The 14,897-nt window shown below is 35.5% G+C and overlaps 2 protein-coding genes and 1 long non-coding RNA gene across 3 annotated transcripts; 2 read left to right on the forward strand and 1 right to left on the reverse strand.

Moving 5' to 3' along the window:
- The first annotated feature begins 457 nt into the window (after positions 1-457).
- On the forward strand, positions 458-2,679 carry LOC114290272 (polyubiquitin). The gene is made up of 2 exons (XM_028234146.2): positions 458-710; positions 1,114-2,679. Exon 2 carries the CDS (start codon positions 1,114-1,116, stop codon positions 2,485-2,487), a length of 1,374 nt encoding a protein of 457 aa, XP_028089947.1. The 5' UTR covers positions 458-710; the 3' UTR covers positions 2,488-2,679.
- Positions 2,680-3,170: 491 nt separating this feature from the next.
- Positions 3,171-9,578, forward strand: LOC114290273 (uncharacterized). Its single transcript, XR_014336537.1, has 7 exons — positions 3,171-4,665; positions 5,233-5,282; positions 5,383-5,495; positions 5,635-5,810; positions 5,908-6,067; positions 7,010-7,116; positions 7,194-9,578. It is a non-coding gene; the product is annotated as an uncharacterized LOC114290273 (long non-coding RNA).
- Positions 9,579-9,589: 11 nt separating this feature from the next.
- On the reverse strand, positions 9,590-13,171 carry LOC114273887 (2S sulfur-rich seed storage protein 2). Its single transcript, XM_082880095.1, has one exon. The coding sequence runs from the start codon at positions 10,157-10,159 to the stop codon at positions 9,710-9,712; it is 450 nt and encodes a 149-aa protein (XP_082736221.1). The 5' UTR covers positions 10,160-13,171; the 3' UTR covers positions 9,590-9,709.
- Positions 13,172-14,897: the final 1,726 nt, after the last annotated feature.

Here is a 14,897-nt window from a genome sequence, read left to right on the forward strand (position 1 = left end):
GCTCCAACGGTTGATTTTCATCAAATCTGTGCCGGGATAACCGGTTGGTCGATCGGTTAAGCCAAATTTTTTTTTTTGATTTTTTTTTTTGAACTTTTTGAACCTTTTAGTGATCGATCGGTAAGGTAAATTTTTTTTTTTCAACTGTTTGACTTTTTTTTAGAACTGTTTGAACCTTTTGGTGGTCGACCGATTAGTCAACCGGCCGGTCAACCGACTGGTCGATCGGTTGGTCTCCCCCAACAGTCATGCACAGTGTTTTGATAAAATACGGAGCCTGTCCTCATTGTGGTGAAACGTTTGGTGAAATCTCAATTTGATATTAATTTGGTGAAACTGTTAGAACATAAAAAAAATATATTCTTCATCAAATTTTAAATTTAATGCCAAATTTAATTCAGAATCGGAGATGGTCTAACCATTTTTCCAAAATTTATAACCAAACTTGGAGATAAATCTCCACCGTTTGTGTGTAGGAGAAAATAACGTATAGCTTTAGCTTTGCGTGTGCGTCGGTTGTTGAATTTACACGTCATTCACTACGCATGCCTCTCCTATTTTCTAGATTATTGTAGAGGGGCATTTTCGTCTTAACACACCCCAATCTTCCCCTTTAAATTCAATCCATTCCAACGCAAACTCCTTCATTGATTCATCCTCATCTTATCCTCATCTTGTCCATCTTTCAATTTTCTCCCAATTCTCCCAAGGTAATCAGGGTTTCTCTCCAATTCTCTTTCTGCTTCAATTAAATTGCTATTTTTATTTTTATTTTTTATAACAAAGATCTGTGTTTTTATAACATAGATCTGTGTTAGAGAAAGTATTGTGTTTGTTGATCGCGCGATGTTCTTCTGATCTGTTTGTCTATGGAAGAATTACTTGATTGATCGATCACACGATAATATATAAATAATTTTGATAGTTGAATAAGATCTTAGTTTTTGAAGATCCTGTTGTTGAAACAGTTTTAGAGCGTGTTGTTTTTGTTGATTGCGCGACGTTCTTCAGATCTGACTGTGTGGAGAAGATTTTTTTGATTGTTCGATACCGATGTCGTATAATTTCAAAAGTTGAAACAGATCTGATTTGGTTTTTGATTGATTCATACAGATGCAGATCTTCGTGAAAACCCTCACCGGCAAGACAATCACCCTCGAGGTGGAAAGCTCCGACACCATCGACAACGTCAAGGCCAAGATCCAGGACAAGGAGGGCATCCCACCGGACCAGCAAAGGCTCATCTTTGCCGGAAAGCAACTCGAGGACGGCCGAACCCTCGCCGACTACAACATCCAGAAAGAATCGACCTTGCACTTGGTGCTCCGTCTCAGAGGCGGTATGCAAATCTTCGTGAAGACTCTAACCGGAAAGACGATCACCCTGGAGGTGGAAAGCTCCGACACCATCGACAACGTCAAGGCCAAGATCCAGGACAAGGAGGGCATCCCGCCGGACCAGCAAAGGCTGATCTTCGCCGGAAAGCAGCTCGAAGACGGCCGTACCCTCGCCGATTACAACATCCAGAAAGAATCCACCCTCCATTTGGTGCTCCGCCTTAGGGGTGGAATGCAGATCTTCGTCAAGACCCTTACTGGAAAGACCATTACTCTTGAGGTTGAGAGCTCTGACACCATTGATAACGTCAAGGCCAAGATTCAGGACAAGGAGGGAATCCCACCAGATCAGCAGAGGCTCATCTTTGCAGGCAAGCAGCTCGAGGACGGCCGCACCCTCGCCGATTACAACATCCAGAAGGAGTCTACCCTCCACCTTGTGCTCCGTCTCAGAGGTGGAATGCAGATCTTCGTCAAGACCTTGACTGGCAAGACGATCACTCTTGAGGTTGAGAGCTCCGATACCATCGACAACGTGAAGGCGAAGATCCAAGACAAGGAGGGTATTCCACCAGACCAGCAGAGGCTCATCTTCGCCGGCAAGCAGCTTGAAGACGGCCGTACCCTCGCCGATTACAACATCCAGAAGGAGTCGACCCTCCACTTGGTGCTCCGTCTGAGGGGTGGTATGCAGATCTTCGTCAAGACCTTGACTGGTAAAACCATCACTCTTGAGGTCGAGAGCTCCGATACCATCGATAACGTGAAGGCGAAGATTCAAGATAAGGAGGGCATTCCTCCGGACCAGCAGAGGCTCATCTTCGCGGGCAAGCAACTTGAAGATGGCCGTACTCTTGCCGACTATAACATCCAGAAGGAGTCGACACTTCATTTGGTGCTCCGTCTCCGTGGTGGGATGCAGATTTTTGTGAAGACCTTGACTGGGAAGACCATCACTTTGGAGGTGGAGAGTTCTGACACAATTGATAATGTGAAGGCTAAGATTCAGGACAAGGAGGGGATTCCACCGGATCAGCAGAGGCTGATCTTCGCTGGGAAGCAGCTGGAGGACGGAAGGACTTTGGCTGACTACAATATTCAGAAGGAGTCCACCCTGCATCTTGTCCTTCGCCTCCGTGGTGGTTTCTGAGTGTTCTGGGGGATATGGGTCCTTAAGTCTTTTCTGTCATGTGCTGTTCTGTGGTTATGAAGTACTCTTTTTTTTTTTTTGGCTTAGTTTTTTTCTTTTGTTATGGTGTTTGTCAATGATCTCATGCGGCCAATGGCCGTGAAGATAATGTTGGGTCAGTCCTTAATAAATAAAAGCCTTGTTTTTATGTAAGTTTCTGCGTTCTTTTCCCTTTCATCATTGTTTTGATTACGATCTCTGATACAATGAACGTTTTTCTTTTTCAGTTTTCAATCATACATTGTAATGTTTTTGTCAAAGTGGCTTTCACTTCAAAAATTATTGGTTGTTCAACCAATCACAAACCTCCCACTTTTTTTTAATTACCCTACAGTTTTTCAATTCACCCGACAAAAAATCATAAGCTCTCTATACCAATCACAACACATATGGAGTGTGGCACTGTCTGAATCAACCAATAACTTCTGTCCTGAATCAACCAATAACTTCTTTTGCTTGCATTCACAATTTACTGTGCCGGCAATTCTTTCCTTGTCACCACCTCTCACCCATGGAAGCTTTTGGTGCTATTGTGCTCTGCTATGTTACCATTTTTTTTGTGCGTAGGGGCTTGGCTTCTTTTTGTTAAATTGAACGGCAAGATAAAATTGTTGTTTTTGTTATATTGAATTGCTACATTAAATTGTTAATTTTCTTTGCCAGATGTTAGTGTCATTGGGTATCGTTATGATATGCCTATCATTGGTATCGGTATGGTATTATTGCTTCGTTGTTGTGCTAAAGTTGTCATCTTGGTTTGTAGATCTTGGTACGTTAAACAATCCCTTTGGCTGTATGTTTTTCCCTGTTTTTTCCTTGTACTGATGCGCGTGGATCTCTTTGTGAATTGGTGCCTGCTTGTCCAAGCAGGATGTGGAAACTATATGTCCATCTCTTTACTTATTGCTCCTTGGCTGTGGAGAGCTTTGGAGTTTGTTTCTTGCTTTGTTTGACATGGTGTGCGTTTTTCCTGTTCATAGCTTACCCATTCTTGGAGAGGGGCTAGAGTGGAGTAAAGGAAGAAGGCATGATATTTTTGTGGCCATTGGCTTTAATGTGGAACTATTTGGTGAGAACAGAATTGGAGGAATTTTTGATGGTTTGGAGACACTTGTTTCCATCTTGGAGAGTATAATTTAGGTCATTGTATAGTTGGTTCTCACGAGGAGGTATCCCTACTTGAACCAACGGTTAGATTTAGAGTTTTTGGAATAGAAGTGAATCAATCTATGTTCTAAAAATCACTTACCTGTTTTCTTTGGTTTTCAAGATCCGTTTTTATTTATTTTTATAAAAAACCTAAAGCTAGTTTGGTGGTAAAACTGCAATCCCTGTAAGCCTTATACAGGGTCAGAGGACCTAGTCTATGATTAAGTGCTGCACTGCTTGAGAAATCAAGCCATTATCATGTCTTGGACGATATTTTATTTTTTCCATTATATTTTTAATTCCTAGCTGGTATTTCGGCATTAATGGGTAGTGCTCTGTTTTTGCAATTTTTAATTGCCATGTATCATCGTATTAGTTGTACTACGTGTGTTGCTATGTCTGTTGCTGTTCCATCTAGGATCTTCCTATGCTTTTATTCTGAGCTAGTTTTCTTCATGATGTACTACTGACAATCCATGTTAGCAAAACTGTTTTGTAGAATATGCCTTCTTTTTTTTTTTTTTAAAGGAAAATGCATTTCTAAAGTGATGATAATGTGATAAGAGGAAGCTGCAAAGCTGTTGAGGTTTGGACTTACGCAGTCATGAAGAGGAGTATGATTTGGCTACCCATGTTCTTTGTATCCTAGGTTTCATAAGCAGATGACAATGTTGTGTATTAGGTTTAATTTGAGGGGGGTGTTGTTTCCTTGGCCACTTCGTTTAATGTTCATCTTGAGTTTCCTTGGAGCTGGCAAGAAATACAGCAGGGGAATTGTGAGTCAATATAAAGTGTAATGTAAGAAATATTTGAGTTGACTGCATTATGGACATTAGAGTCGGTATTTTTGATCTTATTGGAATTGAATGTGTAGGTTATGTTTGGGAGCTTGAAAGTCGAAGGGTCAAATGTGGATTTAATGACATTTTCTAAAGCTGCCAGAGTATCTGCAATAATTAAACCATCAGATGATTTTGAAGTTCCTCATATGTAATTTCCTATTTCTTTGGTTAATTTTTTCTTTATGTTGTGTTTAGTTGAGAGATTTGGAAAGGGATTTGAAAAGGAAAAGAAAAAAAGTAGGTGAAATATAAATAAAATATATTTATATTTTATGTAATTTCACATATTTTTTTCCTTTCTATTTCTAAATCTTTTTCCAAATCTCTCAAATAAACACAGCGTTAGTCTTCATATATTTGTGGGGGAGTTGGTTTTGGGCACAGTTGGCCATGATAAGTAGGTTCTGGGTTGTTAGTTAGCAGGTTGCGGTTATGGTGGTCTACGATTTTTGCCCATATACGTATATGTGTGTGGTCTCTAGACCATTTTCTTTCAAAAAATCAAATTTCTATTTTGTCATCAATGTTAGTAAGTTTAGAAACACCACTCCTAAGTTCATTTATAGCTTCTTCGGGTTAGTTTTAAAATACCATTTGTCATGGGTATTATTTCCATGGTTTCTAGTCTGCATTGTTGCGGTCCCCTCACCAATATTCTCTTTTTTCTTTCTCTGTATACAGTCCTCTAGTGATTATCTGAATTCTTTGTATGCAGGTCATGAATAGAGAGGATTAAATACCAAATGGGATTGGCACATACTGTTGGTACTAATGCTCTGGACCAGTTTAAATGTTTTGGTTTATACATTTTTTCAATATTACAGTGTCTCTACAGCTCATTTGGTTCTTTTTGATCTTTTGTCAGGTGTTTGGCTCCACGGTCTTGGATTCCGAGGTCTCAAGTGAACATGATGAGATCCAAAGTCATTTGGCAATTGTTCTTTGTAAACAGTTGAGTCCATGCATTTAATGCTCTTGGTAATGTTCACTCAATTGTTCTCTGTTTTTATGATGAATCTCTCTGTCCTCTAGAACCTGCAATTTCTGTCTTATTTTTCACAATTAATTAATTTCTTGACATAAATTGAGTCTGATCTATTTATTTATTTGGTTGCAGAAATAAATTTTTATTGAGGTGTTTGTTCAATTGTAGCGTGGTTATCCTTTCAATAGGTTGGTGGTGCTGGTGACATTGCAAAGAATTGCACTTGTTTTCTTCATCTCTCATTGTGGACCCAGACAAGCACCATGTATACATATAGGGCCTACCGCACACGTTTCATTATTTTCTAGGTTGGTAAGTCGTACATGTGCACACGTCATTTTTTTTCTTCGAGAAAATGGTTGTGGAATACTATTCTTCAATTTTCATACTAATTTTCTCTTTTAGGTCCATTATTGCGTTTTGATGATATCGAATTTCTTTCCCTCATGGGCTATGTATGGTTCTAGCTGTGTAGAAGATCAAGTTAATCGTCCCATATTTGAGGATAATCTGATGCGAGCTCAATTCCTCTTTCAGCATCCTTGGAAACCAAAATCATTACAAGGTTCAGCTATATGAAATGCATCCTTTGCGCCATTATCATTATATTATTAATTGTGATTATTTTTGGATATTTTATAATCATTTTGAAATATACTTATGAAAAAAGAAACCTAGAAAATATCTGTAATTTAAATATTTAGAATGTGTATAGATGAAACATAATTTAAAATATGTATGAATGAAAATGATTCTAGATGCACTTGTCACACCTTACACCAACCACACCAAGTTTAAATCATTATAAAATTCAAATTTTGAGCACTGTATGTTTCAAATTAATTAACTTTTCTATTATGTGAGGGCTACAAGGGCAAGTCCTAGGATTGAGAACTTTGCCATTGTGAGTGATTATTCTCTGGTGGTGGTGGGAATTTATAGTATGTTTGTGAGTTTGCATGGAGGGTGTGTCAGGGGTGATGCCAAGAACTATTGAAAAAAAGGTTTTATTGTAAATTTTTTTGTTAATATCTAATTGATCCCATTTAAAAAAATAAGGAACCCATTTATTAGAAATCAAAACTCTGTACATATTTTTTGCTTGTGAAATTAGCATTACTGTTACTGGTTGCGACTCTTATAGTAAAAAGAGTTTTCTCGAAAATGAAATATATAAAGAATCGAATGGGAGATCAATGTCTTCGTCACATATATAAAAAAAATGAAGTGTTTTGACACTATTGACAATGAGATACCATGCAATGATTCCAAAAATCACAACTTGTCGAATGCAATTGTAAAAATATATATATCAAAATTGACATCTCATCGAAATTATTGAAGTTTATATATATTTGTTTTGTTAAGACAATTGTATTTTATTAAAAGTTTATTCTACTTTAAATTTGAGAAATTCAAATGTTAATTTGTTTATAGTTTTTTTTCCTGTCATAGAATATGTGGAACTTAAGTTTTTGGAGTGAACCATCTATCAAAATTTCTGCAGATACGTGGTGGATGGGTAAGCTAGGCAGATGGGTGGGGTTAGGCAGGGTGGTGAGGTGGCAGGATTGGTGCTTCCACATAAATTGACATGCAAATGCTGCCATAGAGGTATGTTGTTTGGTTCTTCAACTGTTTTTTTTTTTTTTATTTAAAAATTGTTAAATCCATATATTTTACTGTTGCAGGCAGGCTTCTGAAATATGATTATGTTGCAAACATGGAAAACAAAAAACTTGCATGTGAGATTAGTTCGTCTGATATATTATCAGTATTGAGTAAACAAAGCACATACTCAGACATATCCTCTGTTTTTTTAAATTGTTTTATATTATTAGGGTCTAAGGCAAGATATCATAAATATTCACGGAAGAGGTGATAAAAAAAAGCTTGCACTGTCAGTGGATGCCTGAACATAAAACGTTTTTTAAGCAGCATTATAAACTGTTTGGGAACAAATTAATGTGAATGGGGCTTTTGAAAGAAAGGGTGGTATATTATATTGGGTGGTTGTAACAAATTGTGATAATGTTGTTCTCTTTGCCTAATCAATCTCTGTTTCTGGTTTAGTGATTTTTGTCTCAGCTGGAGTGGCTTTGATGGTTTGTTCCTTGTTTGGTGTCTAGGTCTAGGTCTAGAGTGTTTAGTCTTTGTTCTCAAGTTTGTGCTATCTTGTTTGTGTCAGTTTTATCCTCTTTTTTCTTTGGATCTCATAAATATATCTTGTTCTTTTCATGTTATGCAATTTCTTTTTTTGTTAGAAGAAAAAGAAGAACAAGAAAGGCAGCTACTGATTTGTTGAGAGAAGTTTTCCAGTCACCCTAATTGGTTTTGAGTTTTTTTTTCCAGTATTTTTTTTGTTTTAGTAAACTTATTTTTATATTTTAATATATTTTTCTTTTTAAATGTACTTAATATAGATTTAGACACACTTAAAAAGTAACATATTTGTGAATTTTTTTTTCCACTGAATACAACAAAAGAAAAGAAAATAATATAAAAATCTGTAAATTTTCGTATTCTTTTTCAGTTTTTATTTATTTATGTTTTTTTATAAATATTTTACTTTCTAATTATATTTAGATTAGGTGCACATGCATGTAAAAAGTTAAAAAATTATTGAAATATGAAAAAAATAAAAACTAAAAACTCAAAAACACTTTTCAAAAGCAAAACCAAAATGTAATTATTGAAGAGTGGTAGATGATAATAATATTTTTATTTTATTGTATTTTGAAAAAATAGATGATTTATTTTCAAAAACATATTTGTCATTATTTTTTTTTGGAAATGAAAGTAATAAAATAAAATGTTATGATTATCAAATCAATTTAATTTTTTTTCATAAAAGATATACATTAAAAGTCTTTAGATCATCAAAATAAGACTCATAATATGAACTCCACAAAAAAATCTATTTACCTCACCCTGATACAAATTGCACAATATTTTAATAAATCTGGAATAAAGTTTAAATTACTTTTCCAACAACTTTTCCAACAACTTTTAATTTGCAATTTTCATGTTCTTGTTTTCTTCAACTCTTGGATGTTGGTCACATGATTCTTCATCTTGAACTTGAAATCTTTTCTATTTCCAGTACTCTTGAATACACCATCTTCTTTTCTATTTCCAGTACTCTTGAATACACCATCTTGATAGCAATCTCCATGCTAACCTTGTGTTCTTTAATATGCTTTTTTATGTTTCTTCATTTTTCTATTCCCCTGGAATTTTTCTTTTGCTTCATATTGAGGATCAAAAATTGCTCACCCTGTATCAAAACTGAATTTCTCCACACATAATTGATTAATTTTTCATCATTTTTGTTATTTTGCAAATAACACATGCCCACTTGGCCAATTGTGTTTTGCTCATCATTGTTTCATGCTTCTTTTCCAACTCCAGAAATTTTTAATTTCTTACATTTCAAATTTTCTCCAATTTTCTGTTCAAGCTTTTAATTTTGCAATTATCTTTTTTCGTTTTTCAAAATTTTCTTCATCCTCGATGTGCTTTTCAGTTTTAGCTTTACTAACATTGCTATAAAAAGTTTCTTACCAAAAAATGTCTCTTCATTAAAATCTTGTATTCAACATTCCATTATTGCTAAAGATTGCTTCCTATGATTGTTTCTGTCATATCATACTTGACTTCTTTAATATCTTCATTGCTTTTTTGTTATTTTGTTTTTTGCTTGAATTCACTCAACTTGCAGCTTTCTGGATTTGCAAAAAAAATACACTATAAATTGCATGCTATAGAATTTACGTGCGAGTTTTGATACCTGAAAAAATATAATTAAAGAACACTGTTTTTTCACAATATGGGATCAAAGAATTTTTTTATTTTTTTTTGTCTCCTTTCCTTTAAAAACTGATGCTTGGTAGCCACTAGTAGCTTGCTGTGCTGCCGACAGTCGATAGCAGGAGATGGTAGTCGCAGTGATCTCCGGAGAGAGATTCTTATTAAAGTAGCCTTTATTTTATTTATTTATTTATTTATTTGTAAGGACTCTACACGGCTTCAAAGCCTAAACTGAAAACACACACACCAAAAAAAAAAAAAAACAACACGTACAAGATACACACGATAATGTGCTTATTACTAGATGGTCACCACCACCATCATAACTTGGCTAAATCCCAGCTTAGAGCAGTGGTGACCTTTATTATTACATTGCACACAACGCAACACACCTCATTTAGAACCAGTTTACTTCAATCTGGCATCTCTGTGAGCTGAAACCGCACCTCCGGGGCAAGTCCTCGGCCGCTTGCTCCATCTTTCTCTTCTCATCTTCGCTCATCTCTCCCTCCTGCTGTTGCTTCTGCTTTATGGCCTCCCTCAAGTTCTCGCACTGGCAGTCCTGGTCCGTTTTCTCCAACTGGTTGCAGCATTCGTCGAGGCCTTGCTCGCGGCGCTTCGGGTTTGCAAATCGCTGTGCCTGCTGCGCCATGTACCTCTGGCAGTCGCGGAGCTGCTGCTGCTGCTGGAACTGCTCACGGCAGCTCTGTTGCTGGGACTCTCCTCGGGGGTTTGCCGCTGCTGTTTCCTCGTCCACGGTGGTGGTGATGGTGGTGCGGAAGGCGGAAACTTGGTCGAGGGCGATCAGGGTAAAGAGGGCTACTGCTAGGATTGCAAGCTTTGCCATTGTGAGTGATTAATTCTCTGGTGTGGTGGTGGTGGGTGAGGGAAGAGTGGTGGGGTGGTGGGGATTTATAGTAGGTTTGAGGGTTTGCATGGAGGGTACGTGGAGGATAGGTAGGGTAGGCAGATGGGTGGGGTTAGACAGGGAGGTGAGGTGCCAGGACTGGTGCTTCCACATAAACTGACATGCAAATGCTGCCACAAGAGGTATGTTGCTTGATTCTTCAGCTACTTTTGAAATTTTTAAATCCATTTATTTGTCTATTGCTACCAGGTTTTTGAGATTTGATTATGTTGCAAACATGTAAAACAAAAAACTTGCATGTGAGATGAGAGGCTTAGATTCAAATATATTCTGTTTTTTTTTTAAATCGTTTTGTAATATTAGATTCTAAGGCTAGATATCATGAATATACATGTAAGAAATGATCAAAGCTTTCGTTAGCCGCATTACACATTACAAACTGTTTGGTAGCTAATTAATGTGAATGAGGCTTTTGAAGAAAGAGTGGTATATTGGGTTGTTGGAAGAAATTGTGATAAGGTTGTCCTCCTTGCCTAATCAATCTATGTTTCTGGTTAGTGTTAGTTGAAGTGGCTTTGATGGTTCAATAATTCTAGGAACAAGACAAATTATCCGGTTCCGATTCGTAGCTCGAATTTTCCATGGCTCGAGTGGCTCAAAATTTCAAAACGACATCGTTTTAAGATGTTTTTTGATTATCTTACCGGTAAGATAATATTTTCCATACCATTCGAGCCATTCGAGCCTCACTTTCTCGAGCTACGGAGCATTTTCCCAAATTATCCATAATTCTATCATAAAAGTAACGGGCATGGTGTAGATTTAAAGTTTGTGTGTTGTGTGGGCCATAGATAAAAAAAGAATGAATTGTGTCCACATGTTTAAATTCTGGTTATTTTTTCTAGATATGTAGCACAATTGTGATGGTTTGTTCCTTGTTTGGTGACTGGGAGTGTTTTAGTCTCTCTGTTCTCAAGTTTTCTATAGTGTCTTGTGATGTGCTATCACGTTTTTGTCAGTTTTGTTAGATTTATTAATTTTGATAATATATTTTTAATTTATTTGGAAGAGAAAAATAGAATCAAAATTTATTTTGATGATTATTTGAAAGAGAAAAATAGAATCAACATTTATTTTAATAATTTTATGTTTTAATTTATTTGAAAGAGAAAAATAGAATCAAAATTTATATTGTCCCATTATTTCTTACCTAAAACTTTTATCCTAAATGTTGTTAGAATGTATTTAATATTTGATTAAGTCAGATGTTCAAACAGCCCAAAATAAAGGTTTAAACAGTCCAGCCCAACCCAGCAGCGGGCTAAAAGGTTCAAACAGCCCAGCATAGAAATAGGCCAAAAGGTTCAAATAACCCAACACAGTAGCAGGCCAAAAGGTTCAGGTGGAAGATATTCAAATTAGTAATGATGGAGTGGAAGATATTCAAATGAATACAATGGCTCTGAACAGTTACAAATTCAAATGAATACAACGGTTATAAACGATTATAAATTCAAATGAATATAACGGCTATAAATGACTATAAGTTTCATTATATATACCATAACCTCTAATGTAAACAAGTTAAAAAAAAAATTAGAATATATTTTTTGATCTATAATCACTCACATCTATTTTCTGAAAAATTTTCTGAGAAGTGTTCTTCAATTTTGGTTTACATCATCTTTTAGAAATTATACACTGAGACGTATAGCTTTAAGCCCATCTTTCCTGTGTGAGGTTTATAGAAAAATCAGAGTTTCATTTTTATATCTATCTTTGAGAGATAATTCTTGTAACTTTCTGTGAAAGTAAAAATACATTATTTTCAACCTTATAAGAGTGTAGTACACTCAGTATTCTTGACTTAGAAAGTCTGCGTAAAATCTGTGGAGGATTGCTCCATCTGTGAAAATGTTACTAGCACCCTGTGAAGCTAGAGTATAGTGGAAAATCTCAAGTGAAGCTTAAGGAGTGGACATAAGCCGAGTTGAAACTGAACCACTATAAATTTGTTTATCTCTTTCTCTCTCTTATCTCTTTATTTTATTTAAACGTATATTTAACATTTTCACTGTGCTAAAATCATTAACTGACATAGTTGTTAGAACACTTGTTTTAATTATTTTTATTTCATTAACTATATTTATCTATTGTGCTAATCATAATTTTTATTAAGGTATTATTACTTTTATTTGTAAAAACCTAATTCACCCCTTCTTAGGTTGTCTTTTGGGTAACAATTGGTGTAAGAGCCTAGACTCTTGTTTTAGATTTAACCATCTGAGAGTTTCGATCCATGGCAACCTTAAGTGAAGGACAAGCCACAAATAGGCCACCATTATATGACGGAAACAACTATAGTCATTGGAAGAATAAGATGACCCAATACTTACAAGCCAGTGATTATGCCATGTGGATTATTGTCACCAAAGGTCCAAAAATTCCTACCAAATTAGTAGACAATATTAGTGTACTTAAAACTGAAGATGAATGTGATGAGAGGGATCATAAATTATTGCAAGCTAATGCTAAAGCCAAACTCACCATTGTTTGTGGATTAGACTCTAAGGAATATAATAGAATTTCAAATTGTGATTCGGCAAAAATTTTTTTGGACAAACTTGAGGTAACGTATGAAGGTACAAACCAAGCGAATGAATCTCGTATTGATATACTTGTTCATAGTTATGAATTGTTTAAAATGAACTCTGATGAATTTATTTCTAGTATGTTTACTAGATTTATTGATATTGTAAACTCTTTGAAATCTCTTGGCAAAACTTATACTAACAGTGAGTTGGTGAAAAAAATTCTTAGGTGTTTACCAAAGAATTGGGAGGCCAAGGTCACGGCCATTATAGAAGCCAAAAATATCTCTACACTTGGATTGGATGAACTTATGGGTTCCTTTATGACTCATGAGATCACCATGAAAAGACATGAGGATGTTGAAAACAAAAAGAAAAGTAGAATTGCATTCAAAGCCTCATCAAATGAAGAAGAACATGAAAACACCAGTGAGGATGAAAGCTATGCCATGTTTAGTAGGAATCTCAAAAAGCACTTCAAGAAAAACAATTATAGAGGAATAAGACCTTTAAAAAAAGAGTACAACAAAGATAACAAGAAAGAGCCTATTATTTACTATGAGTGCAAAAATCCTGGACATATGAAGATGGATTGTCTAAAATTGAAGAATTATGGAAAAGACTACAAAAGAAACAAAAAGGCCATGGTAGCAGCTTGGGGAGAAAGTGAAGATGAAAGCTCATGTGATGAAATTGAAAATGAAGTAGTCAACTTATGTCTCATGGCTCTTGAAGATAAAGACTATACTCAAGATGAGATAACTACTCTTTATGAAGAACTTGAAAGTGCATTTCATGAACTACAAGATGAATTTAGAAAAGTTTGTGCCAAAAATAATGTATTGAAGAAATCTGTTGCATCTTTATCTATTAATGTAGAAGAATTATGAAAGAAAAAATTGTTTTGAAAAATGATTTTGATACTATCTCCAATAAGAAAGCTACTTTAAAAAACAATGTTGATGATTTAACAAAAACACTTGAAAATTTTGTAAAAGGTAGAGATAATCTCAACATGTTTCTTGGAAATCAAAGATGTGTTTTTGATAAAGTGGGTATTGGATATGACCCTATTAAGAAACAAAAGAATCTCAATACAATGTTTGAAAATGCACCTCTCGTGACACACCCTCATATTACTTGTCATTATTGTAGAAAAAAAGGCCATTATATATCTTATTGTCCATTCAAAAAGAATATGAACATGGGAATTAAACAGGTTTGGATTATTAAGGAATCTAACAAAACTAACCAAATAGGACCCAAGAAATTATGGGTACCAAAAACAAACACTTAAGGGTCATCTTGTAGGTTTGCTTTAAGCCCAAATCTACAGAAAGGAAGTGGTATCTTGATAGTGGATGTTTCAGACACATGACCTGTAATAACCCGACCCTCGTACAAGTTTCCTGATATATTTTTAGTTCTTTTTTTATGCTTTTGAATGCTTATCGTGAAATTCTATGAGAAATTATGGCTAAGTAAGTGAACTCCATGTTTAAGGCATGTTTAAGGGAGTCTATCTGTTTAACAAGACAAGTATCTGTCACATTAGAATGTTTGAATCAAGAATTGGAAGCCTTAGTGGCTTAATTATCCGAAATTGACTTCATATATGTAATCAGCATAATTTTTAAGTAATATTAAGCGCTTCTGTGAAATTTCAATTTGGGGATGCTTAAAAGATTAATTTTCGTCCCTATTCAAGCTTTATATATATACATGTTTATAAGAGTCTTATTGACCTTAAGACTTAGGAACCTTCTCATAGATATATCTACTGAGAGAAGATGAGAAGAGAGAGGAATTGAAGGGCAGAGGGAGGAGATCATCAAAAAGGTTGGGAATTTGAGGAAGTTTAAGCACAAGGTATGTAGAAGGCTATCTCAATTAACTCCTATTAGGGGTGAAAACGGTTTGGTTCGGTCAATTTTTTAGTGATTTTTCCACCGAACTGATGATATCGGTTTTCTATTACAACAAACCGAAACAGACCGACCATTAATATATACCGAACCAAACCGTTAAGCACTTTGTCGGTTCGGTAAAGTTCGGTGGCATCGGTTCATGCTATATTTTTTAGGATCGTGGTGACAGTCCTTGACCTTAGTTTGTCTTAGGCTTAG

This window comes from Camellia sinensis, chromosome 7, assembly GCF_055761805.1.
Source record: "Camellia sinensis isolate YWXY chromosome 7, ASM5576180v1, whole genome shotgun sequence".
Lineage (NCBI taxonomy): Eukaryota > Viridiplantae > Streptophyta > Magnoliopsida > Ericales > Theaceae > Camellia > Camellia sinensis.

Coding starts and splice junctions, on each gene's coding strand:
- LOC114290272 (XM_028234146.2), top strand. CDS start 1,114: ATGCAGATCTTCGTGAAAACCCTCACCGGCAAGACAATCACCCTCGAG.
- LOC114273887 (XM_082880095.1), bottom strand. CDS start 10,159: ATGGCAAAGCTTGCAATCCTAGCAGTAGCCCTCTTTACCCTGATCGCC.